At 44.2% G+C, this 27,324-nt stretch overlaps 1 protein-coding gene across 3 annotated transcripts in view; it reads right to left on the minus strand.

The window, feature by feature from the left end:
* OPCML (opioid binding protein/cell adhesion molecule like) overlaps positions 1-27,324 on the minus strand; it is a 1,110,526-nt gene that overhangs the window by 19,126 nt on the left and 1,064,076 nt on the right. For 2 of the 3 annotated variants that reach the window (XM_028528200.2, XM_028528199.2), the window contains 3 exons: positions 8,925-9,062; positions 8,385-8,505; positions 7,769-7,920 (listed from right to left, as the gene is read on the minus strand). In XM_028528200.2, coding sequence (XP_028384001.1) covers positions 7,769-7,920; positions 8,385-8,505; positions 8,925-9,062 — 411 coding nt within the window. The remainder of the gene's footprint in view (positions 1-7,768; positions 7,921-8,384; positions 8,506-8,924; positions 9,063-27,324) is intronic. The other variant, XM_028528201.2, reaches the window with a different exon arrangement.

Here is a 27,324-nt window from a genome sequence, read left to right on the forward strand (position 1 = left end):
GACAAAGATACAAACAAAATATCGGCCTAAGGGTAAGTAAACAGGAGAGACCCAGAGGCGGATGAATGGCTCTTCGGTGGGGTTTGGAAATATGTTATAAACAGGGTAACACTAAGTAGAACCTTAAAAGATAAGTATGAGTTTATTAGGTAGCAAAGAAGGCAAAAGCCTCCCATCTGTGACCACACAACACATTGGAAAAATAATACATATGTGGGTTAGAAAGAGAAATGGGTTTGAGACCAAACAGACCTGGTGTGGCCACTTCTTTTTGTGGTAGAATTCCTATGTGTGGGAATTCAGTCATATCCCTTAAATTCTCTTAGCCCCAGACTCTTCTGTGATGTGCCAATGATCAGAGTACCTACTTCAGAGGGCTGGTTCTCAGCTGTCTAAAACTATGTTTGGCTGACATTTAATAGCTAGTAGCTTTTTCATGCCTCTGGCACAGCACTTACTATATTCTATTATTCCATTGTCATTGTCTATATACTTGTTTGTTTCTCTTTGTGCCTCAATCTGAATGTACAGATGGATGGGAAGAGGCCCAGCAGCATAGACAAAGGCTTAAGTGTGTCATGAGGTCTTGTATTGTGAGGCACAGGGTTGTCTACTCTGATGGGAGCACAGAGGCAGCAGGGGAACCAGAAGCTGTAAGAGGAGGTGGATCCCAGGGCAAGAATAGCCCTCTGGGCCATGCTTTCTGATAGGCAGTTTTCAGCATGGTGTGAATAGCCTCATTCTTAGTTTTGAAAAGTTTACTTGTCCCTGCAGTGGCAGATTGGAGAGGGATGACCAAAGGCAAGGGAACCAGTAAGAAAAATTATAATTGTTCAGAACAGGAACATGCCACTGCATAAGTGAGAACAGAATGGAGAATAGGAAGTCCAGGGAAAGGACTGTGCCCTGCTTGCTAGAACTCACTGGCTAATAGGTGTACGGGGTGACAAGGAAGTCACAATGTCTGCTGAGATTCTGGTAAGAGTGTACAGGTGGAAAGAATAAGTGTACATTCAAGGAGGTGTGAGGCCTAGGAGAGGAAGCTTGAGGTTGAGATGCCGTGGAATGTTTGTCCAGGTAAGGAGGGTGGTGTGTAGCTCAGACTTATGGAGAACACTAAAGATACAGATTTTGGAGCGATCTGACTGTTGCACAGAGGCTATCGATCTTCCGTGTGTCAAAGATCTCCTTGGAGAGCTTGCTTAAAAAGCACATTCTCATGACCTTCCCTGGAGATTTTGATTTACTAGGTCTGGACAAGGCCCATGAATCTGCATTTTAAAGCACCTAAAGGGAGTGTAATGCAGGCTAAGATGTTACTCTGTAAGGGGCTGGAAGACATGGAGGCCCCCTTCTCCTCTCACTGTAATACTGTGACTGAGCAGACTTATGAGGCAGGTAGTGAAGGGGCTAGAATCAGACTAAGATACTGGTAAGAAGCAAGCCAACCCCTGATCATATCACAGAAGCCAGAAGTGGGATGTTGGAGGCCAATGGGAGGTCCGAAGCTGAGATGGGGTTGGGGATTAGGAGGGAGCAGAGCATGGTAGGCTGAGGTATGAAAGGTGCTGAAAGGAAATGGGGACTGCCAACATGGAGCCTCCTTTTCAGTGGTTTGGGGGTAAAGGGAAAAGGCAATAGAGGATAGTTCATGGACAACATACTCAGGAGGATCCTCAGACTCCTTGGGTATCACCTAAAGCCATGTAGGGACAGGTGTGGTTGTTTGGAGATCTTGTTAGAACAGAGACAGGAGTGTGTCCGGATGGAGGTGGGAGGTATAAAGGTACCTTTGCCACAAGAACCAGTGGGGTGCACTGGGGGTGGGGGGTCAGCTAAGGGTGGAAGATGAGAGAACTGGCCAGTGCTGCTTCTGGTTGAAGAAAATCTTGTTTGAGGAGCCAGCCACACATGTACATTTATTCTGGAGAAATGGCCATTAGCAAAAGAAAATATAGATTCTATTCTCATGAGTTCCAGGGGCTGTTGAGGTAGGCTGTAGTTTTTCTGCTCTGAGTGGCTGAAGCTTTGCCTGAGGAAAGGATTCAGAGTCCAGATGTTGCCTTAACTGGAACATTTTGCCATTTTCATTTGCAATGACAAGATCTCTGTGAGTGTCCCTATTCCTGATACTTAACTCTCAACATCACTAATTTGTATTACTGTCATTTCACAGATAAAATGTAAGGAGTCCATTTTTCTCTCTGTAGCATGGCCCCTCCTCTCTGGCTGTGTTTGCATCCCCTGCCCCTCTCCCTGCCAGTTCCATTAATCCAAACATTTATATGGCTGATTAAGCTCATCACATGCTCCCCAGTACCCAATGGCATTAGGTTCAGAATCTTCCCTCTTTGCACTCTAAGAACAGGGGGATGGAGTCTCTTGCTCAAGGCCCATTGAAGGCAACATGAATTGACCAGCTGAGGGGAAGTGAATAACTTGTGAGTGGGGCAGAGCAGAGTGGTGGCCAGCAACCTGAACCTGGCCACTGCCCTGCCACCTGCAGGCTGACGCACCTCCAGGTGTCAGGGCTCCCGGTGGGCCTTCAAATGGCTTCATTCACTCAATAAAGCATATATATACTTAGAGCCAGCCTCTCTGATACAGAGAACTTGTAACCATTTCTAAGGTTAGGGATGATAGGTTTGGAAATCTGTTGCTTACCCCTTATGCCCACTGATTTTTCAATTCAGAACAGATTTTTAGAAAGCTGAAAGTAAGCTGAGAGTCCATCTTGTTCTGTTCCTATGTATGTTTTTTGTTCTTGATTTTTAATTGAATATATTGGTGTGACACTGGCCAATAAAATGACACAGGTTTCAGGTGTACCATTCCACATCATCTGTATACTGTGTTGTGTGTTCATCACCCCAAGTCAAGTCGCCTTCCATCTGCATTCATAGGTAACCATGGAACAGGGGGAGTCATAGGTTGGTCATAGCAGAGTGAGGACTAGAACCCAGTTTCCCTTGCTCCTAGTACTGGTCTCTTCTCTATATTCCGCTGCCTTTCCAGATCTTGCAGTTACCAAGGGCTAAAGAAACTACAGAGGCTGAAATGCCACTTTGAGTTGGCACACTGCCTGCATGAACTATCTGGTCTGCTGGGTTTTGAAGGCATCATAACTGGTGTTCAAGAAACAAACCTTTGATGTCAATGCCAAACACTGTTTCATCTTTGAGTATCTCCCACTTACCTGTGTTGTCTCTCACAGTTTACCTAATCACTCCCAGTTTCAACCCACTCACCAACCCATTGTTTCTATTGTCTTTGTTTTCTGTGTTTGAAATTGCTTTTATTCTGTTTTTCTTTGTTCTTTGCATGTAGGTAGGAATGTATGTGAAAGATGTGTTTGTGTAAGAGGTCTGTTATGAGTTGTGGGTTGTTATGGATGCACAGTGCAGAATCAAAAGGGTCTCCAAAATAGAAGCTTATAGTCTTTGAGGGCAACCACCAATGCATGCTTGGGGATGTGGTGTGTGTGTGTATTATGTGTTTGGGAGGTATGTGTTTTTGGGTTGCAAATGTCAAAATTGTCCTTTAAAACAATAGGTTTATGTTTAGGTAGAGGAGGAGAGATTTTGGTGTGGGAAAAGGGTCTGAGAAGGCTTATTGTTAATATGGGGTTCCATCTAGAATACCATTCACCAAGATCTATGATGGATTGCATAGTATTGTGAGTTGTAATGGAATAGTAGAAACAGCTGAGACACTGGAACCAGAATGCATAGGCTAAATTCCATCTCAAGCACTTATAAGCCAGTGTGAGCTGAACAATCTGCCTAACCTCTCAAATTCTTCCTCCGTAAAATTGGGGTAAATATAGTACTTACTTCCTAGAGTCATTACATCAGATAAAACATGTAGAACACTTAGTCTACTGGCCCCATAGGCAGTAAGGGTTAGTACTACTTAGCCATGATTGTAAGACTAGAGAGAACATTTACAGACATTGGAAAGGTTTTCCCAAGTGGACAGTATCACTTTAATCTAGTGTTAAAGCTATTGCCACTCAAGCATAGTATCAAGGAATTAGTCTTTGTAGACCATGGAGAATATCTTATTCAAATGTTTTCACTTGAATGATAGATGAAAAACCCAGTGCACACTGAGATTGACTTTCCCAAAGCCACTCAGAGTGAGCAGCAGAATCTGGCTTCAAAGAGGCCCTGACACTCATAGGCCCTATTCTATTCTGTCACATTTTATTCCTGACAGCTGAAATCCTGTCCCTGGCACCACCAACACAACCCCTGGTCTCCGTATTCATTCATTCATTCATCAAAAATTTCCTGACTGGCTATTGTGTTATGTTTTAAGGATCAAACCAGACAAAGTCCCTATGTTTGTGGGACACATAAGCTGAAGGAGAAAAAGGTCTTTCATAAAAAAAACAAATGAAATAAATGAAACAAAAATAGCATTGCAACTAGAAAGTGAAGTCTATAGAGACCTGGGCATCTATCTGTTGTGTCACTGTTATATCCTCCTCCCTCAGAACAGCCCCACTCATCACTGGTCTTGATGAATGTTTGTTGAATGAATGCTAGAGGATGCACTGTGTTGAGTGTAGCATTTAGAAGTGTTATATGAGAAGGTGTATAGTGGGGAGACTGACCTATTCTTAGAGGTCAGGGAAGGCTTCCTTAGGAAGGGATGCTGAATGGACACTAAATGGTTGAAGCAAAGTAGGGTGAGTTATGCAGATTGATGCTGCTGTAGTGAAAGTGGATGAGAGACTCTGGAGGAAAGGCAAGGACAAGTCCAGCTGAGTGATAATTCTGGCAGCCACAAGAGGAGTAGTAATAAGATGGGCTGTCTCATGGAAAGCATTACCAGTGTTAATTATAGTACCTTATATTTATGTCTTCAGTTTGTCATAACTCTGTGATGAACATTACATTACTGATAATTCACAATGACAGTCAGCAGGCCAGGAAGCAGTATCCCAACTTTAGCTGAGTAAACTGAGGTCTGTAGTCTTTGAGAGTTGTCAAAGCCACACATCTAAACAGAGCACTTATGGAAATATATGTTTATGTACAACCTTATTTAGTACTCTCACTAGCCTTTTAAGGCAGGAATTAGTATCCCAATAGCATACATGGGAAAACTAGGGCTCAGCAAAGTTAACTAGCTAGCATGTGGCCAGCCAAATTGGGAAATAAAGCTATGTCTTTCATGTGGACTGAATTGTGCCCCCTAAGTTATATGTTGAAGCCCTAACTGTCCCATGTGTGTTTGGAGATGAAGGCTACAATAAAATTAAGGTTGAATGAGGTGATAAGGGTAGTGCTCTGACTCAATAGGGTCAGTGTCCTAATAAGACACACCAGAGAGTAATCTCTCTCCCTCTCCCTCATTCTCCCTTCCCTTTTTTCTCCCTTTCTCCCCCCGCCCCTTTCCCCTTTCTCCCTCCGCCCCTTTCCCCTTTCTCCCTCTCTTCCTCTCTCTCTATCTCTAGCTCCACCTGTAACTTTCTATCTCTCTTTTCCCACAGATGCTCAGAGAAAAGGCATGAGAGAACAGAGTAACCATCTACAAGCCAAGAAGAGAGCCCTCATTAAAAATAGGTAATAGATCTTCCTGACTTGACCTTGGACTGCTGGCCTCTAAACTCGGAGAAAATTAATTTCTGTTGTTTAAGGCACTGGCCTATGATATTTTTTTGTGGCAGCCTTAGCAGACTAATACAGCCTTAACATACATACCTGCTGTTGTCATCTGCTCTGACACACCTCTTTCCTTAGTTAATGATAAACAAGGACTAAACCTGGTCATCTAGTCATTAGTCCTAGGTTTCTTCAGCTGCCATGTTTCCTGCCATTGATAACCCCACCAACTGATGGAGTGATAGCAGGGTCAGTGGCTGAGTAGCACCCCAAACCCATGCTTTCTTTTTGGTTTTATCAAGGCCAAGGGAGGGACAGTCATAGACATCGAGGTGTGGGCAGAACTAGTGGACTGTGATCGTGCTAGATCCAGAGTTGTGAGAAGTGACATTTGCATAGCTGCTTCCAGGTCTGGGAAATTAAAAAGCTACCACTTTTTATATGACTGAGAGTGATCAAAGAAAAGTAGGGCTGCAAGACTTCTACCTCTGGAAGCAGAGCTGAGCACTGCCTGCTGCTTCATCTCAATGCATGAGTGTGTACATATGTCTCAGTCTAGTTATCCTCTGGGTAAACACTGCTCTATATGATGAAGAGCCCAGTTCTGAGGCTCAGTCAGTGTCTACTCATTAGCTATGTGTACATCAGTGTTACTTAACCTCTTTGGTCCCCCTTTTGATTCATCTATAAAATGGGGTTAATAGCCTGTCTTGCACAGTACTAACATACGGTCTAGAAACCAGTACATATTATTATTACTATTAATGACTCCAAGTGCTTCTACATTAAAATGAGGACTCTAGAATTAACTCTTCAGCCCTCTTTTTCTTGGGCTGAAAGTATAAAACATTCATTCTCAGGTAACTTCCCCATGGAGACAATAATGGACTCTGGGCTGGGCTCCTCTTGGTGCTGCTGTGTACAGAAATAGCAAAGTGCTCGTCCCTTTTAAAGGCCACCAAGTGTATTGTTCGGGGAAAAATCATTCCTCTGAAGCATATAGTGGTATTTCATATGTGTGCATGTAAAAGCCATCAAATTCTACATGCTCACTACTTAAACTGTACAGACCAAATCCCTGAGGTCTATCTACTGAGGAGAAATCAATCAGGGAGGTGGAGCAAGCAAGCCTATCTTTGAAGTAGGCTTAAATTCAAAAGCATAGGCATTCCGGCAGGCAGAGGAAGGAAGGAACATGCTGTACCCACCTGCCACTGCTGATGAGGGGCTTATTTCTAAGACACACACAGCACAATGCACACACAATGCAGAGAGAAAACAAAAGACATAGATCACACATTTCAGATGGTTGGTGGACATAGTTTAGTTCATGTTAATGCCGAAAGCTTGTTCAGGGTCTGATGTGCACATGGGAAAATGAATACCTTTTCATTCTACTCACCAGATGCTTCCCTCTAACTGAATTTCAGCAAATAAACAAATACATACACACAAGAAATCTCACAACAAGCTGGCCCCAGTCTATGGTGTACAATGTTACACAAGGAGATGGACACAGCAGGGTGGGAAGTTTTAGTGAGAGAAGGATAAGGGCTTCCAAGGGAGGCCACCATGGCTCTGTTGTCTCCACCCACATGGGAGAGAAAGACCTCCAGAGAAGGCTTTGATGCTCCAGCTGGGGACGGAACAGCCCTCTTAATGGGGACTCAGGACTGCCCCAGACATTCCAATGAATGAGAGCGTGACATGGCATCAACATGAGAATCATGATGGCAGCAGTTGACTTGGTTTAAAACTATAAATATAACTTTCCAGAATCATAGACTGTTACTGTAGAAATTATCTGAAAATTATGTCTATTTTACCTACAATACCTTTGCATAGTACTACAATTGAACTGTCCATGGTTCTATTTTCTTTATGGCAAACAGCCTTCAACTTGGTTCAGATTTTGGTTTACCCTTTTTGCAAGGTGCAAACCTTGCCTTTCAGTAGACCAGGAGAGATCAATTACCTTGTAAACACCACAGTGTCACATGCTAGGAGAATGACAAGGAGAAGCATTTTGTGTCTAAGGGTGGTGGGCTGAGCAGCATGGATGGACACAGGCCAAGCAGATCATGCCTTCCTCCCTCTTGAGTCCCTCGAGCCCCTCAAGTGGCTGAGCCCACTGCATCCAGGCTTCCTGCACTCACCATACAGTGTGATGCTGGCATTGGTGTTCCCAAGCTTGTTTGTGGCCACACAAGTGTAGTTCCCATAATCCTTTTCTGAAACATTGAAGAAAGTCAGAGTGGATATACGCCCTTTATTCTCAATCCTCACGCCATCCAGGCCAGTCGCTAGCCTGCAACAGAGAAGGCAGTGCTGGTCTGGTTCGCCAAACAGAGTAAAACAGTGGACAGGAGGTACTGGGAGAACTCTTACACACCATAGCTTAATCTTCACAGAAACCCTTCCCTCTAACCAACCCAGTTCCTGTAATTCAAACCATAAACACTACATCTTCCATCAGGAGGGAAAAGGGAAGGATGCTCACGTTCCAAAGGCTACATTCACTGACTTCTTCCATGTGTACAACTAATCTCTGATTCTAAAACAAGGTAAACTCATTTTGCCCATTTCTCAGCTTCCTCAACTTATTTATTTTTTATTCTAGTTTCTGGTTCTAAAAGCCTACTGTTATACAGAATGATATAATGTATTTTGGTTTTGCCATAGCTTTCTCCTTTACTTTATCATTCTCCTTCCTTGCGGGAAATGATCCATCAGCTCTGCTTCAGATGTCCCCCATTTCCACTTTCAAGGTACCTGGTATCTTCTTTGAACCACTGGAATTCAGCTGTAGGCACAGCAGAGGCTTCACAGCTCAAGATACCCTTCTGACCAACCGAGACACCCGTGTTCTTGGCTTTTGAGATATAGGGAGGGTCTGTGGGAGGAATAGGCAAAGTGATTCCTTGAAAAAGATGAAAGGCACATTCATCTTTGGTGCATCACCTGTGGGGCAAATGGATTTCTCATGACACCCTACTTCCACGGCAACAAAATCATCTATTTTAGAAAGAAAATCTTGCTTGAAGATATTGCATTTACTCCAGTATCTTCTTTAGGACTTCAAGCCAATTCAAAGCTAACAATTTTCCCCATTAGCTAAAAGCTGTGACAGTCACACAAAGACTCCAGGGCAAATGGCAATGGAGACAGAGATGGGGCACAACAATCTGATCAAGTGTCTTCCTGTGGGAAACAACTTGGGTCCATCAGAAAATGGCATTGCTGTCACTAGCTTGTCCCCTTAATCCCTATTCCATCTTCCCCCCGAAACACCCTGATGGTGGGCCAACTCACAGTTTACAGTGATTTTGACTTTCCGCACATCAGGTGCAGCAACATCATTCAAGGCGCTGCATTCATACTCCCCAGACTGGTCACGTTTGATGTTGGAGATTTCCAGGTATTCATCCTCACTCACAAAGCCCTGGCCTTCTGGGAGAAAAGAAACAGACAGAAAACAGTCATGAACCTGGGAAACCAGGGACAGAGCTATGCTCACAGCCAGAACTTGTAGGAGGAGGGATATAAAAAGCTGTAGAAATGGGATTTGGACATCGAGATTATAAAACACCATTTTGGACCAAAAAGGTGGCAATCAAAAACAGAAAAATTTTGCTTGAGTCTTGAATCAATGTGTTTTTGCCCACCTCTAATTTTAGAACATTTGATAAGAAGATATCATTTAAGCCCTGGCTGGCATAGCTCAGTGGATTGAGCACGGGCTGCGAACCAAAGTGTCGCAGGTTCAGTTCCCAGCAAGGGTACATGCCTGGGTTGCAGGCCATAACCCCCAGCAACCGCACATTGATGTTTCTCTCTCTCTAAGAAAAAAAAAAGATATAATTTTTCTTATGTGATTATTATCAGGATAAACTAAGAGAGTACATGTGAAATACCACAGCACATTACTAAACTTTGATATTTTAAATAGAATTCTCATGATTGGTAATATAATAAAACTATAAAAATAACTTTATGGTATGTTAGTATGGCCATCTTAATTTTCACTATGTAGAAATGCTTTTGAATGCAGAATACAAACTACTACTACATGTAAACCAAATAAATGACCACTTAATACTTTAATACAAATAAACAGTTGACTTGGTTTCAAACTGTGCAGGAGAAGATAAAGTGAAGAATGAATGAATAAGAAAGGACTTTGTGACTTCTGTGTAGTAGGTGCTCAATAAACTTTTGCCAACATAAAATAAATACAATAGCCTCAAAGGATGGATCCATGGTTACCAGAACAGACTCATGGATTTAATAGCTGACTTTGTGGGGCATTCTAGATGCTTTATTCTTAGGCATTTATGAAGCTTGCAATTCATGATTCAAAATACTCTGGAACTGCAAAATTTACATTGTTTGTAGTCTCCATTGCATGATATTTTTACAACCTGGCCCCTCTGCCTTATTCCTTGCCCCATGGCCTCTGTCTTGAAATACAAATATTTTAAGTTCTGTCAAAGGACCAGGCTCCAGTGAAAACACAGCTAACACAAAAGCCAAGAAGGAAGTACAGCCAGCTGCATTTCTTACAGGCCTGCTGCCTGATCCCTTTCCTTGCTCCAAGAGTTAGAGCAAAATTAGTTTTTAGGACTGCACAGACTCATCATCACCTCCCTCACAGCTCTGTAGAAGCATATTCTTATCCAATGGGTGCTCAGTCAACTAAGTTGGGGTCCATCATCGGTGGGAACAGGAGGATATGGTATGCCCAGGGGGTGTGCTGATGGGTAGAAGGAGAGAAGCAGATGCTTGGGAATCTTGTTTGCTCCAAGTCTAAGCCTTGGGCAGTTTCCATCCACTCTTCCCATTTCCCTAAACTTGTTTGTCCCCTCTTGCTGGCATCCTTGCCTCCATCCCCTACTCCAGGTCATGCCTGACCAGGCTCTGTTATCAGTGTCTGGGTGCTGGTTCCCCAGACAATTCATAGATGGTGTGGAGCCCCTCTCAATATAAACATTTGACTCACCTGAAACTTGTACTATCCTGGTAGCCCAATCACATGCAGTCCCATTTAAGAAACCTTTCATTGGCCAGCAGAAACCATATTTTTACCAGTCTACCCTCTTGGAACTTGGACCTGTTAATGGAACCCCGGGACCAGCCCACAGGTGTGAGTTTTGTAACCCTAAGGAATTGGGTTGAATGCATGTGAGGAACAGCTGATGGTAGAGGTTGGAAATGTGATCTGAAGGGGAGGAATGGGGTCTGGGGCAGGTCCAAACTCCCAGTCTCAAATGTCACAGTCTCCCCTGAATGTTACTGCTGGCCTAGGCTGGTCTCAAGAACCACAGAGAAACTTAGAAAATTTCAAGGAAGACACTCCAGAGCATAGCACCTCCTGGGCCTTGGGGATAGAGCTCTATTTGCTGGGATCTCACAGTGATGGTGCTGTTCACAGCCCTCTACCCAACAGATATGTGATCATTCAGGTTAGTTCATGCCATCCTTCCTGAAGATTTTGACATCACTTATTTCAGGAATTCTAATAAAGATGAATATTGCCTCACTTGTTGAAATGATGCAGGTTGACCAGTCTATCTAAGTTTTATAAGGGTTAAACAACAGTGAAATCAAATAAACCAAAATGACTTTCCAGATTCGTTGTACTGAACCTTTTCTGCAATGAATAAATGTGGCAAGGTAGAAAGTCTGGCTTTCTACTTCGATGACTCCATTATTCTTTTAAAATGTACTACACTGTATTTGCCACAGGTAATTAAACCCCACTGCATTTAACCAAACAAATGGGCAATGTTCATTGGGACTGGTACATGCTTCAGGCAGGGTCACTGACCCCCTTCTTTACAGAGAATGGGATAGACCATATTGTGCTGTGTGGTGCAGACCAGACAGATGTCTTAAAGCCCCTGGTAAAGGTCGATGAGTGCTAGCCAATGTAGGAGTGTTGGCTGCACAAAGGGAAGGGATTGCTTCAAAGAAGACGGAAACCAGTGTGCTAGGACTGTGAGTGATGCTCTGCATTTGCATGAGTAGGATGGTTCTGGGTCCTTCATGGGGGATTTATAGGACAAACTACCACCATCTGGAATGTGGGGATTTATCTTCAATATCTGTAGTGCTGTTTTTAATGGAGTGGGTATATGACAGCAAAAAAGGAAGGAAGGAAGAGAGCATTTCATGTAAAATGGGGATCATTACAATAGATAATACTACCTCATTAAATGAGAAAATGAATTTGTCAAGTGCGTACCATAAAGTGTGTGTTTCTCAGATTTTAATTTGCACATAAATTTTTCTGGGACTTAAATATATACATCTGATTCAGTAGGCTGAGCGTGAGGCCCAGGATTCTGTATCATCTCTAACAAGTGCAAAAGAATTTCTGTGCTGCAGGTCTGAGGCCCACACTCTAAGAGGCGAAGTTAAACAACAAACGTGCTGCTTTTGGCTCCCTCTCACTCATGTGTTCATAACTGTCTAGTCCTGTGAAGTGGCCAGGAGGTCAACAAAGGCCACTAATTGCCTCTCATGCGTAGGTCTCTGTGGAGCAGCGTCTCAAAGGATACCTTCTCTTTGGAGGACAGGGCTCTGTAGGGTCCATCAAGGCTGAGTATCTGGACCCTTAAAATGAATTTTTCTATCTTATTTCAAAACATGCATACTGCCAACACAGCTCCTTTGCTAAAAAAACAGGAAGCAGATGTTGACGCTCCTCCTTATCTCAAGCCCACTGAAGGTGACAAGATGCTATTTTCTTAACTACTTCGAACACTGGGTGAGATTTGTAAAGCAGAACAAGTATAGGTTGGTAAACACCTGGAGACCCAGGAACACAGTGAATTTAATGCTTTCCCTGCCTTCTCCAGTTCTGGTGGCAAGGTGAAATTCTGATTCCATGCTACAGAGAAAGGGGGAGAAGGCAGCAAATGTGTCAGTCCTCTGTATAGCTGCCAGGAAAACAAACAGCTGACTGTGGAGGCAAACAGAGGGGAACAGGGGTAGGGAGGAATACTGAGGGAGGAACAGGAAAGGGAGGAGGAGGAGGGACAGGCTGGAGTGAGGACAGAAAGAAAGGCAGGTACAGGCAAGATGGTCTGGGTGCCATTGGAAACATTCTGAAGACACATTCAAAAGGGATTTTAGACAAGATAGGCTACAAGACTATACTTTCCCTCACAAAATATATGAAAACAGGAGCTCCCAATTTGCCTCACAGTTTTGCTTAGTGGTGAAATATCCTGAAATAAGTTACTAACACAGAGTTGTTATCAACCTGCTCTGTACATTCAGACGGCCCCGTATAACATGAGTTCACACCAAGGGAGGTAGGTTCGGAAGCATTGACAGAAATACATTAAAAAAAACAAACAAACAGGAGTTATTTCATTCCATGAGGAGCACTTCGAAGAAGATAAGTTCAATTCATTATATTAGCGAGATTAAGATCTGCAAGGATACAAACAAGACCATTTATCAGGGATGTGGGAGGTCCTTGGGCCAGAACCCTTCTAACACAGAAACACATGCCCGGGGATGGCATGACTAAGCCCCAGGAGTCTGTGGGCACCAGGGGGCTTCTTCCACAGGGACTGTGTTCTGACTTAATACAGTCATAGAATGTAAAGAACAAGCTATGGATAGGCAAGGTCTGCTCCATCTTGGAAATGGAGGAGCAGAGAAAGGTCTCAGGGGAAAGATCCTGGTGCAGCCTGCTGTCCCTGACATCACTTACAGCTGTTTGCTCATACCACGCGCCCCCACCCTGCCCCCCGCCCCCCAAGACAGAAGAGGTAAGTTAGAGAATGTGGGTGGGAAGTGTGGAAAGAAAGGTCCTTGAGCCTGGATAGGGTAGTTTCATAAGCCCCAAACTGGAGCAGTTTACATTTTTCTGCCCCTGAGCTCAATGTTTTACATAATTGTTTTTAGCTCCTTCAAGTGAGGTATAGTGGGTCAGAAAGAAGTATCAGAACTGAACAAAACCTAATCATTTGGGGATGAAGAGATCAAATGAAAAATTCAGAGTAAATCCTGGAAGCTTCCTGACTCAGTTCTCTCTCCCTTTATGGAAGAACCTATTCTTCCATATTGGCTATATCTTGGTCATCACTCTTATGTCCATTTATTTCTTCTTTGGTCTTAGCCAATTACTTAAAATTATGGAGTTGAAAAGATAATGGGTATCAAACACTTTAGGCTTTCACTTTTTTGGATTATTGTCCCTCAGAGAATATGTTCCCCTCTGTGTGACTAACCCTAGGGATGACTTCAGGGGGTGGCCTATTCCTTTGCTAGGTTATTTGCACAGTTCAAAAAATCCAACTTTAGGCCAAGGCGGAGGCATAGTAGACACACTGTGCCTCCTCGCACTACCAAGATAGGGACAACAACAATTTAGAAACAGAATAACAACCAGAACTGACAGAAAATTAAATTGTATGGAAGTTGGGCAACCAAGGATTTAAAATAGACACATTCATCCAGACTAATAGGAGGGGTGGAGTCGGCAGCCGGGCAGAGAAGGGTCTCAGCACAAAGAGCGGTGGGACTACATGCATAAGACCGCAGTGGGCAGACCCTGGGTGCACAGGTGGTGGCTGTCAGACCCCAAGTGTGGGGTGGCAGCTGGCACACCCAGCGAGGCAGCAATTGTGAAGCAAGTCACTGTGCGCAACCCAGGGTCCCAGTGCTGGGAAATAGAGCCTCGGGGCACTGATTGAAAACACCTGTGGGGGTTGAGGTGCTGGGAGAGACTTCCAGCCTCACAGGAGAGTTCGTTGGAGAGATCCACAGGGTCCTAGAATGTGCATAAGCCCACCCACACAGGAATTAGCACCAATAAGGCACAGTTTGCCTGGGGGAAGTGGTGGAAGGGACTGAATTCTGATGGAGAGCAGAGCAAGTGCCATTGTTCCCTCTTGGACCCCGCCCCTACATGCAGCATCACAACCCAGTGAAGTGTGTTAGTCTGCCCTGGTAAACACCTAAGGCTATGCCCCTCACTATGTAACAGGTGCGACAAGACAAAAAAAAAAAAATGGCTCAAACAAAACAACAGATCAAAGCTCCAGAAAAAATACAACTAAGCAACGAAGAGATAGCCAGCCTATCAGATGCACAGTTCAAAGCACTGGTGATCAAGATGCTCACAGAATTGGTTAAATTTGGTCACAAATTAGATGAAAGAATGAAGGCCACACTAAGTGAAATGAAGGAAAATGCATAGAGAACCAATAGTGATGGGAAGAAAACTGGGTCTCCCATCAATGGAGTGCACCAAAAGGAAGAAAGAAACAACCAAACGGAAAAGAATGAAGAAATAAGAATTCAAAAAAAAAATGAGGAGAGGCTTAGGAACTTCCAGGACATCTTGAAACTTTCCAACATCCAAATTATAGGAATATGAGAAGGGGAGGAGGAAGAGCAACAAGTGGAAAAGTGATTTGAACAAATAATAAAGGAGAACTTCCCCAATTTGGCAAAGGAAATAAGTCTATTTCCAGAAGTCCAGGAAGCTCAGAGAGTCCCAAAGAAGCTGGACCCAAGGAGGAACACACCAAGGTACATCATAGTTACATTAGCCAAGGTAAAAATGAAGGAGAGAATCCAAGAAGCAGCAAGAGATAAGGAGATAGTAACCTACAGAGGAGTTCCCATCAGACTGTCAGCTTATTTCTCAAAAGAGACCTTACAGGCAAGAAGGGGCTGGAAAGAAGTATTCCAAGTCATGAAAGGCAAGGACCTACATCCAAGATTGCTCTATGCAGCAAAGCTTTCATTTAGAATGGAAGGGCAGATAAAGTCCTTCTCAGATAAGGCCAAGTTAAAGGAGTTCATCATCACCAAGCCCTTATAATATGAAATGTTAAAGGGACTTATCTAAGAAAAAGAAGTTAAAAAGCATGCATAGTAAAATGACAGCAAACTCACAATTATTAACAATCACACCTAAAACAAAAACAAAAAGAAAGTAAGCAAACAACTAGAACAGGAACCGAACCACAAAAATGGAGATCACATGGAGGGTTAGCAACAGGGGAGTGGAAGGAGGAGAGAAGGGGAAAAGGTACTGAGAATAAGTATCATAGACGGTAGGTAGAAAATAGACATGGGGAGGGCAAGAATAGTATGGGAAATACTGTTAGCCAAAGAACTTATGACACATGGACATGAACTAAAGGGGGGGATGTGGGTGGGAGAGGGTGTACAGGGTGTAGGGGAATGAAGGGGGGGATAATGGGACAACTGTAATAGTGTAATCAATAAAATATATTTAAAAAATCCATCCTTCTATCAAGGCAAACCCTGCCTGCAAACCTTCTGACTAAAAGTTGCCTCCTAGTCACTGTCCCTTCTCATGAGCCATGGACAGCTGCTACTTGACTTAGGTTCCTTTGTGAGGTTAAATGCCAGCCCCTGTTACAGCTTTAGCCATGAGGCCTGTCAGGAGGTGACTCACAGTGGCACATGCCTGGGGGCTGGTGCCACAGAAAAAAGGAGCAGGAGAAAGATGAGAGCAGGGAGGAGAGGGCAAGGGTTTGAGGAGGCATCTACACAGGAAAGATAGGGAAGAAAGGCCAGAGGAAGGAGAACTTGGATAGGCAAGAGAGCCAGAGGGAAAAACCAGCCTCCAGAAGTAAGGCTGTGGAAATGGGGAGAGGTGGGCATCCCAGGAGTCCATCTGGCCCAAATGGTGGGATTTCTGGAAAAGCAAGGAAAGAAGTTTCCCTACTGCCCAGCAGAGGGGCTGTTATGGATGATCATTATTAATACTGAGCTGAGAAAGTTAGAATCAAATGTCCACATGATCACTTGCATGCTTCTGACCAGTTAGGCCACACATGGGCTTTTTTACCCATCTGTAAAAATAGCTTCTTGCCCCCACACCAAAGCTACATAGTCTTTCAAGCTATCAAGGAACTGAAATTTTATTCCTGCAAGGAGTGTGTCATGTTTAGAAGAAGTGTGGGTTGGCTGACTTGTGTATTTGCTGGACATCCTGCCCTAGACGTCAGGAGCAAGATAAGGGCATGGAAAGGAACTATCTGAAGCAGTCCCTTCCCCACTGCTCTGTGCCCTGAAGGTATGGAGGGCAAGATAGATACTGTCAGAAGTTCATGTGCAGGGATGTGTATCTAAATCTTACCACTCATCCATCTCTCTCTGTAGGATTCTGGTCAATAGAACATACTTATATAAAATGAGCCACAAAGATCAAGATATTAGCTTTGCTGTCATCAAACTGGCCTATAATTGGCTTGTTTGGTATCTAAGGCTAACATGGGTTCTTGCCTTTCACCCCATAAACTGCAGATGTCTAGATATGCGCAGTAGGTGCATTTGACTTGGGTACTCAGTCCCAGGACAAAAGCTGGGCCTGAGAGTAAGGCCTGTATTGCACTGGAGAGTCCAGTATAGGAGGACCCAACAGACCCAGGCAGAGGAGGATCAGGAAGATGATGGAAAACTGGGAGGGACACCTTCACTTCTAGAAGATGGCCTTATCCTTGCTTACCTGGATCCATGAGAGGCAGGAGCAAATAACCTATTCAATTACACTAGTTACCCATCACCTATGAGGGAGACAAAGAGTGGCTGCAATGGAAGAGGGGCCTTTTTCTCCCAGGCCGCACAGGGGAAATTGCCACCTGGAAACACATGAGCTGGGGACCTGGTCTCTAACTCCTTCCTAGGAACTTCCTGGCCCTTTCTCAATCACATACTTCCTGACACATGAGCCTCCTTCTTTTGAAGAACAGAAACATCAGAAACATCCTTGAGTTGGATTTGGGGTAAGGTATCAATACTTGGGACAATTTGGCTCACACAAACCCAGCCTTGCACTGGTGGAGCTGATTCCTACATAGTGGTCATCCCATTGTCTCAAGTGTAAGCACACTGAGAAGGAATTACACTTTCTCCTTATTTGAACTCCTTGTGCATCTAGTGTAAGATGAACATACAGTATTTGTTCACACTATGGCTAGAGGCTTGGAAACTCTGGACCTCCCCCTAAAAAAAATTCTCCCTCTCCACTTATCTAATCTTTCTTCTTTTCACCAGTCTCTGCCCTTCCCTACTCCTTGACTCTCCTTAGAACACTGCTGGCAATAAGCAACTCTGGGCTTCCCCTCCTTAATTAAAGCAGGGAGTGTGGACAGCAGTACATTCTGTCCTTGCCTGCTCTCAACTCCCCAATGCATCCCTTCACCGCAATGAAGTTAATGAAAAGTGTGATAAACCCACTGTTTCATTTTCCCTTAATTAATGCAAGCGATTGAATTGTGCTGAAGTCATTTTGGTTTGGATACTGAGCCTCTGGGTCAACATCTCATTTGCTGGTGGTGACAGAAGCCCTTTGTCTTGGTCTCAGATAACCTCTGTTGGGCTGAGACCACAAGGATCTTCCCCACAAAAGGGGTGGCTTACCCTTATTCAAGCTGCCTTGCTGGCTCCCTTCCCTGGGGTTGACAGCAAGTTGGCTAATGACAAAATCAATGTGTTATGGTGCAAGTTAACTGAACTTCTAGTTGGGGGAAGAGTACATTAATGATGTTCCCAGTAGCTGGGGGCACGAATACATTCCCTGGAAATGGTGAGTTTCCTAATTCATTCCCATATTCCAATGGGGCAGCTGAGGATGGCCCAAGAAGACAAAGACTCCAGTAGGACTGTCCAGAAAGATCAGTTTTGATATATTGGGCTCTTTTCTCCAGGAGGAGTAAAGCTGAAGATGAAAGGATGTAAAGGGCTTTGTCAGGCAGATGGGGGCAGCAGGAGAGGCTGTCTAGGAGCCTGTCTGCAGTGAGGGCTAGGAGGGAGGGCCTGGAGGTCTCCTCCCAGGGGACACATCAGAGTCCCCCAAAGAGCACTTTAAAAATGGACTTTTGTGCCCATTCTTATAAGCAGGTTGAACTGGCCTGGGATGGAGGCCCAGTATCAGCACTCTCTAACACCTTTCCAGGGGATGCTAGTATCCAAGAATGACTGAGATGACACCTCCTTTGGCCATCACTGTCCAAGTGCCAGCTCCACCTAAAGACTCCCAGGCTTCCTCTGCTGGGAAGGCGTTTGGAGCCCATAGTGCATAATGCTGCGTCACCTCAGAGTGTGCACAGGCCCTCTGTCACCTGTCCATTGGCCTCTGTGAGGGACATACCATAATGATATTGGCAGGTGAGACCCGGAAAGGGGACCTGTCAGTGTGTAAGGTGAAGATGGCCAGGGCTGGGCCTGTGTCTGCTGCTCTTGGCAGCCCACAGTGGCCGGGGATGCCCAGGTCCGCAAGCACAGGGCATAAGGGCCAGAGAAGCTTCTCCCGAAGCATCGTGACACGTGTTTAGGTTGGTTTTACTTAGTTTCTTCTTTTTCTCTCTCCCTGAGATGGATTCATTATATGTAGGAAGACTCAGGACAAGAGATTTTTAGAATCTAGGTGATACTGCTAACCCAAAGGGAGTGCTTCTGAGTGAGTGACACAGAAACTCAGGTCCCTGCACAAACCCTTTAAATGACAGTTTAGAATACATGCCAGAGAAAGAAGAGAGGGGCTGGACAGAGAGAAACAGATGGACAGTCAGAGGGACCTAGGTAAGAGACAGGTAGACAGAAACAGAGATAGAGAGACAAAGATAGACAGAGAAATCCAGGATGCAGAAAAGTGGGATTTCATACATAGGCAGAAAAATGGCTGAGGACAGAAGCTAAAATCCATCTGAGAACAAAGTCGCCTACTTGGATTAAAAAAGTAGCTAGCATTTACATCCTAAAAAGTATCTAAATATAAACAGAAACAAATAATTCAGACCAAAAGGCCATAAATAAAGGTTGGAGCAAAAGTAATTACTTTTGAAAAGCAGAAAGCTTAAATAGTTAAGTTATTGACCAAACATTAAGGACATTTGAATACTTTTTATTTATTACATGTTTTCTCCTTTATTTATTATGATTTGTAATCTGAACCAGCATGGCTATTTTAGTATTAAAAAAGAAAATGCAAAATGCACTATAAATAAAATACTGCTTTAAAAAACTCAAGAATTAAAAAAAAAGGCTTGATCAAGTCATTGAAAGACATACTGCTTCCTTCATTTCATTTATATGTGTCTTTAGAAAGCCAACTTGACCTTGTCTGTGTTACCCTAGGTAGGCACAACCAGTCAGCCAGGTTCATTTCTCGAAGAGTATTTTGGAGAAATAGAAATGTCCTGTGCCACAGTGCGGTCAGTGGGTATCCAGCACCAGAATTACAGTGTGGTAAGTGGGTACCCAGCACCAGAATTAGTGTGGTCAGTGGCTATCCAGCACCAGAAGTACGTGTTCTCTAAAATCGGCTCCTCGAGGCCACAGCAAACCTGGAGGGTCAGAATCTGTTAGGGGTAGCTGTTCTCCAAAATCTCCACATTATTTCTGAATGACAGAGCAACATCACAGCAAAATCTGTACCCCTTCCTTGTTTTGTTTTCCTACAACAATACCAAGGGTCCCCTTGCTACTTTTATTGGTAAGGTGACCTTCCATTAGAGTTGTCTGAGACAACCCCAGTTGACACCTGTTTCCCCAGAATGATTGCTGCCAGTCCCACATTCACTTCTTTGAATCTAATGAGAAACAGTGGTTTGGTCCCCACGTAGACTGTGGATTCTCAGATGTTGACTGCTGGTGCAGCATCAGGAAGGGCCCTAAGTGCTCTGTTCTCCAGGAAAAAAAGCCTACCAGCTACACTGTGCTTGGGGAGTGCAGACCAGAGCAGCTGCTCAGAGCCTGAGGCACCTGGAGTGGGGGGATCAGCACCGCAGCTCCCCAAGGTGGAAATTCAGCTGGGTTCAAGGGATCTAGGCAGGGTAGACAGCAGAACTGCACCCTGCCATACATCCTGGATGGCCCAGAGCACTCAACAGCTGCCTTAGGGCCTTTCAGGGTATTGGGGAAATGCTCAGTTTCCACAGACGGGGCTTTCATGCAGATTGACTCCTCTTGCTTCCTCTCTTTCTTTCCTTTTGTTTTATTCCCTCCCTTTTATTCTCTCCCCATATTAGTTCCCAACAGCACAGCTGTATGATAATGATGCTAATTATTAATGTACATTAATATTTTTGAAATACATGTGTTAGCTTCCAGGCAAAATACTCACCAAGGTGAGCAGTGCTCTTGGCACACCGGCCACAGCCAGGGATGTCCCACACACTCCATGAAGTGTAGGGGCCGGAGCTTTGCCACTTCAAAGGGAAAGAGCTTGGCTTACACACTCAGCTGCAGCAGGAGCTGAGGGAAAAGGACTTAGGAGCGCTGGATGTGGTGTTGGGTCCCTTTGGAAACTTTCTTGTCCAGGGGTCTCTCTGCATCTGCAGCTTCTGCCCCTCTAGGCAAGTCTGTCTCCCTCTTCCCATCCAACTTAGTCTGTGAGTAAGCTGACCTCTCACCAAAGACATCTATCTTCCTGGTCTCCCTTCTTAGTCTAGTCACCATAGAAGTCACATTACACATGACCTTTTATGACTCTCTGCCAATAGCAGGAATAAATGGAGAAAACCACCCACTGGAGATCAGAAGACGTGGGATCTAACCTGTTTTGCCACTAATATGGTATGTGGTTTGGGGTAAGTGTTTTTAGCAATCCAAGCCTCAATTACTTTTTTTTTCCTATCAAACAAAAAAATTACACTAGATGATCACTAAGGTCATATGACATTTCATAACTTAGCAACATAGTCTATGCCCAGGAATTCTAAATAATTCCATGAGCTCTGTCAGTCTGATGCCCATGGCGCTAATGGGCAGATTTCCAACCTGGTTGCTCAGGATCTCTGACCTATGAAAAACTTTGGAAGGTGTCTGCGCTCAGGTGAGCATGCTGCTGAACTGACCCAGGTTGCTCTTGCTGTATCTGTGGTCTTAACAATGCAGGCTCAAGAATAGAGACACCATGCACTTTCAAGGTGGCTGTCATTTGTCACTGTTCTGTAGCTGCTCAGAGATGAGAAAGAGAGAGGTTTAGACAAGTATGAAGGACTGTGTGTGTCTGAGGGTAATGTCTTGTATTAATGGGAGAAATTAATTATTTCCTTTCCTTCCTAAGACTCCTACTCATGCAGATTTTGACAAGGAGCTGCTTTTTTTCCTCCCTTTGATGGGTAGATTCGAATCATGTCTTAGAGGTACAACTAATCACCCACTCAGACGATTTGAGGCCCATTTTCATGGAACTGAGGGTACACTCCAAATGCAGGAAAATCATGCTTCTCTCTGCTTTCTGTCCTCCCCTACTTTCTCTAAAAACATCCCTTCTTAGTTTGGTTTACCTTGCTAGTCCCTTGCAACCAGAAAACAGATACTAAGAGGCAAGGAAAGGGGCCTCAGGGGTAGGAGAGGCACAGTGCTTGGTACTATACCCCATCTCTCCCCCTCACCTCCACTGTTAGAATTGATCTGTGGCTGCACCAGAACAGAGCCAACAAGATCTGTGGCGACATGTGATGACTTATTTTATGGGTCATTTTGACTGAGCTAAGGGATAGATGGTAATGTTAATTCTGGGTGTGCCTGTGAGGGTGTCTCCAGAAGACATTAGCATTTGAATCAGTAGAGTGAGTAAAGCCAATCCTCCTCTCCAGTGTGCGTGGGCATCATCCAGTTCACTGAGGACAGGGATAGGAGAGAAAGTTGGAGGAAGGGCAAATTCTCTTTCTTCTTGAGCTGGGAGAGCCATCTTCCCCTACCCTTGGACATTAGAGCTCCTAGTTGTTGGGCCGTGAACCCTAAGACTTATACAAGTGCCCTCCTCCCCCTCACCTCCTCTGAGGTGTTGGCTTTAGAACTGGGAGTTGTACCATCTACTCTCCTAGTTCTCAAACCTTCAAATTCAGACTGAATTATACCACTGGCTTCCCAGAGTCTTTTGCTTGCAGATGGCAGATCATAGGACTCCTTAACCCCCATAACAACAGGAGCCAATTCCTAAAATACATCTTGCTTTACCTGTCTCTCTCTCTATCCTATTGGTTCTGTTGCTCTGGAGAACTCTGATGAATACAGACCTACTGGAGGCCTAGGAGGTCAAGGTTCTGGTCTTTCCTCTTCTACTAATTAGCCAGTTTACTTCACCTCACTCTCAGTTTCCTAATCTGAAAAATGGGTGCATTGGGCCCTCATAGTTCATAGGTTCTCAGCCACTGTTCTTTCCCCACCTTAATCCATGACAGCTTTTCTGGCTTAATGCATAGTGATTCTGTAATGGAGTGCAGAGGGAGGGTCCCCTGAAAATAGGAGAGTGTATCCCCCATAACCCTTGGTTGCAGGAAAGAGGGAGTGGATGATACTGCTTTTAGGATAACTTTGAAGCCCTGGCTGGCGTAGCTCAGTGGATTGAGCTTGGGCTGTGAACCAAAGTGTCGCAGGTTCAATTCCCAGTCAGGGCTCATGCCTGGGTTGTAGGCCACAGCTCCCAGCAACCGCACATTGATGTTTCTCTCTCTCTCTCTTTCTCCCTCCCTTCCCTCTCTAAAAATAAGTAAATAAAATCTTTATTTAAAAAAACATAATTTTGAGCCCTGGCTGGAGTAGCTCAGTGGATTGAGTGCGGGCTGGGAACCAAAGTGTCCCAGGTTCGATTCCCAGCCAGGGTACATGCCTGGGTTGCAGGCCATAACCCCCAGCAACCGCACATTGACGTTTCTCTCTATCTCCCTTCCTTCTCTAAAAATAAATAAATAAAATCTTAAAAAAAAAGATAGATTTGCATAATAATGATATCTTAATAGCCATGGCCTCCTGAAGGGAAGAGGGCAGCTGCCCAGGGTGAATTGTGTACATGACTGAGAACACTCAGGGTCTTGTGACATGGCCAGGATACAGTACCTACTGGAGAGGCAGGGGCAGGTGCCCACCACAGACATCTGTGCATTACAGGACACTTTTGCCCTGACTAAAGATGGCAGCCAAAAGAAGGTAAAAGATTGTAAGAAACTGGCAAAAAGGGCAGACACTAACATATCATAGAAGTGGCCAGATATGAGATCGTGTAGGAAGTTTGGGGTAAGCATATAAATGAGAGTGAGCTGAAAAAGGAAGGGGAGAAGTCATGCTGTCTGCAGTGAGAGAGGATGTATTTTTGCTTCTTTGAAGGATATATGGAGAAGTCACTCTTTTGGGACATGTGCCTCCCTGGACTCTACCATGACCCAGTATAACATGGCTCATGTTTTCCTGAACCACTGCATGGAGGCTAAGAACAGTGCACTTCAGGTCCTAAAGGGGAGAGCTGCTGCAATAGGATGGCAACTCTGAAACCCACACTGCACCTTGCAGAGGGGATGGAGACCTGTTTGCATGATCAACTTAGGGACTTCTGGGCATGATGCTGGCTTGTAGCCTTTTGGGGAGCAAGGGAGGCTCTGGGTCTCATGGGAAAGGCAGACTCTGAGCACAGGTGCTCTCAGATCCCCCCAAGGTTGGAACCCTATTAATAAAAACCTGTTTCCTTTAATACTAATTGTCGGGTCCCATGTCAAGGCACCAGGTGGCAGAGCCCTGGTTTGCTTGGTGGCAATTCCATGCTCCTATCATCAGTCATTGGACAGCAACCAGTCTTTATCAAAGCCTGAGGTGTGACTCCTGTTCATACCCTTCAAGTTTGGGGCTAACTGGGGTTCTGGAAGATGCAATCACTTAGTACACTGGGATGAGATGTGAAGGCAAAGGCTTTTTAGCCTCTAAAGCTCCCTTACCAGGTCCCTGCTATACTACCTTCCCTGCCCACCTTTGCTGGATTTCCTAAGCTTGGTGGTCATGCATATCCCAGCAGGCCTCTATCAAAATTAACACATATTACCTGTAAAGAAAGGAAAGCCCTGTGAATTTCTAGATATTTTGTCATACTGGCTTAAACTGGTTTGTCGGTTTGTTTTTGTTACCTTGAGAGGTAGCAAAACCTCTGCCTTCTTGGCAAACAATGTCAAAGGAAAACTGTTAAGGGTACCTAGTTTCCAAAAAGGCAGGCCTAGCATGAAGGATCCTGGATAAAAATGGGGAGGTCAGAGGGGCTATTGTATACCACACCACACGGGCCAGGTACCTGGAGCTTAGTCTGTAGGCAGGTGGTGCCTGTGCATTTCTAGGACCCACAGAGGGAGCTTCTGAAGAGAATGGGTCAGAATGGACAGCATCAGCCACCTTCAGAGTGTGGCCCTGAGTTAACTCTACCTGTGTGTGACTCTAGAGGTGTTTTAGTTACAGGTGTTTTAGTTACACACACTGATAGTAACTCATGAAATTAAAGTAAGTAACGGTGTTATGTATTGTGTTCTGCATATTATACACAGACGAACCCACAGTTACGCATATGGAATGTACACATAACAGTAGAGAAACACTCAATAGAGAAGTAAAACAGAGCCATGAACATTCTGACAACGCGTGGGTTTTTCCCCCCACAATAAACAACCCAACACTAGCTGGATAGCTGACAACTTGACTTGGTCCTGATGCTGTCTACGAGGATGTGCCATCAGCTCCCCCAGGCGAAGGGCTCAGTCCTATAAGACTGCCCCACCCCCCACTCTGGATGCCAGTGGCAGGTGCAGTCTGTCCCGGTGCTTCTGACCAGCTGGCTATAGATCAGAGGTTCCCACAAACCCTCCTTGAGCTTCATGAATGTGCTGTAGTGGCTCACAGAACTCAGGAACACATTTTAGTTAATACATTACTGGTTTATCATAAAAGGATATAACTCAGGAAGGACCAGATAGAAAAAATTCCATGTCCTCTCCAGGTGCACTTTTCTCCCCAAATAGCCACATATTTCCCACCCCATCTCTCCTTTTGGGTTTTTATGGAGGCTTCATTATATAGGCCTAATTGATTAAGTCCTTGGCTATTGGTGATAGAACTCAATCTTCAGCCTCTCTCCCACACCACCCCAGGAGACTGAAAGTCTCAAGTTTCTAATCACATAATTGGTTCCCCTGGCAACCAGCCTCCATTCTTAGGTGCTTCCAAAAGTCACATCATTAACACAAGAAAAGATACCTTTGCCCCACAACATCACAGGAAATTTCAAGGGTTTGAAGAGCTGGGCGTCAGAAACTGGATAAAGAGCAAGCAGATATTTCTTATTATAAATCATGATATCACACACATTCTTTTCAAACTTGGCTTCTCACAAAGAGCACGATCCTAGGTCCATGAACTCTGTCTAACTATGTACATTTAGTAAGTTACTTGACCATTCTGGGCCTCCTGTTTCATCTCACATAGAAATAAATGGATTAGAATAGATGATCTCTAAAATAATGTTAGCTTTAATATTTGATAATCATAGCTGATTAAAAAAAATGTTTGCCTTCCAACCATTGATTCAAAGTGTTCGAAGTGTGTGTGTGTGTGTGTGCTGTGTGTGTATTTAAAGAAAAAATATAGCAAAAAAAGGAATGCGTCTCAGGTGTGATCTCCTGAGAAGAAACTGAGATATAAGAAAGCCTAAAGATTCTTTAGTTTAACACCAGAAGGCAACTCCTCTTCAGAAGAAAAATAAGTGATATTTACATTATTAAATCACAATTACAAAGTCAATCAGCTGCAGAAAAGAAGAGACCATTTCCATCAGTTATTACTGAACTGAACATAATTTTTCAATCACTAGCAGATTATAAATGGGGGATACAGCTCATCCAGGAACTATTCCATCATAGTGGTTATTAATCAGGTGTTAACTTTGTCAAATTAGCAAGGACACCACATCAGTGGGAATGTGAGGAAGCAGGACACAGGGAGGACAGGAGGAGGCAGCAGGTGAATTCCTGCAGGAGGCTCAGAGCACAGAAGGAGACCCTCGTCAGCCGCCTGGGTAGCGAGCACTCCTGCTGTGAAGGAGAAACACTTAGCTCTGCTGCTTTCAGTCCAAATAGGTAAAAATGAGTGAACAACGCAGACCTTACTGCCTACTTATATTCTGCGGCAGCGGTGCTATGATGACTACTGTGTGCATCAGGGCCTGGCGGTGAAGGAGCTCCGGTGCTGGGTTGTGTCTCTGACGGCTGACTCTGTTGGACTCTCCACCTCCACCTCTGAACATCCGGGTGCTTCAGTCTTGGTGGGAAGAATGCACTGCCTGTCTCATCAGAAGCTCATGCAAATGTGTGTAGAAAGAAAAAGCACAAACAAAAGGGTTTTTGTGTGCTCCTTCGATGTGCTGGGGTTACAAAATGAGTCTTGATAAAAAGTTCTATGAATTGAGTGATGTATCAAGGTTCTCTGACTGTTTTCTATCTTTATCGTACCACTTAAAAATTTCCTTTTCAGTTACAGTTGGCATGCAATAGTAATGTTAGTTTCAGATGTATAACATAGTGATTAGATACTTACCTAATCTACCAAGTGACCACCCAGACAAGTATAGTACCCGTTTGGAACCATACATAGTTATCATAATATTATTGACTATATTCCCTATGCTGTATTTTATATCCTCAAGACTGTTTTTATAACTCTGCTCCACTGAATTTCTACACCGTAGAGGATAGGCTTCAAATTCCTAAACTGTCACGGGTTCAACCCACTGGTCCCTTTGTAACATGGCAGGCTAGTCCACTGAGAAACTAAGTAAGGTATGTTTTGTTCTAAAAGCTGTAGAAGACTGGACAGAATCAGAAGGGCTCTCTTTTCCCCATTCCCAAAAGGCATAAGGCTTTGTGAATTCTCAGTTCTGAGCTTCTTAGCTCCTGTT

The sequence above is a fragment of the Phyllostomus discolor genome, chromosome 13, assembly GCF_004126475.2.
Source record: "Phyllostomus discolor isolate MPI-MPIP mPhyDis1 chromosome 13, mPhyDis1.pri.v3, whole genome shotgun sequence".
NCBI classification, from domain to species: domain Eukaryota; kingdom Metazoa; phylum Chordata; class Mammalia; order Chiroptera; family Phyllostomidae; genus Phyllostomus; species Phyllostomus discolor.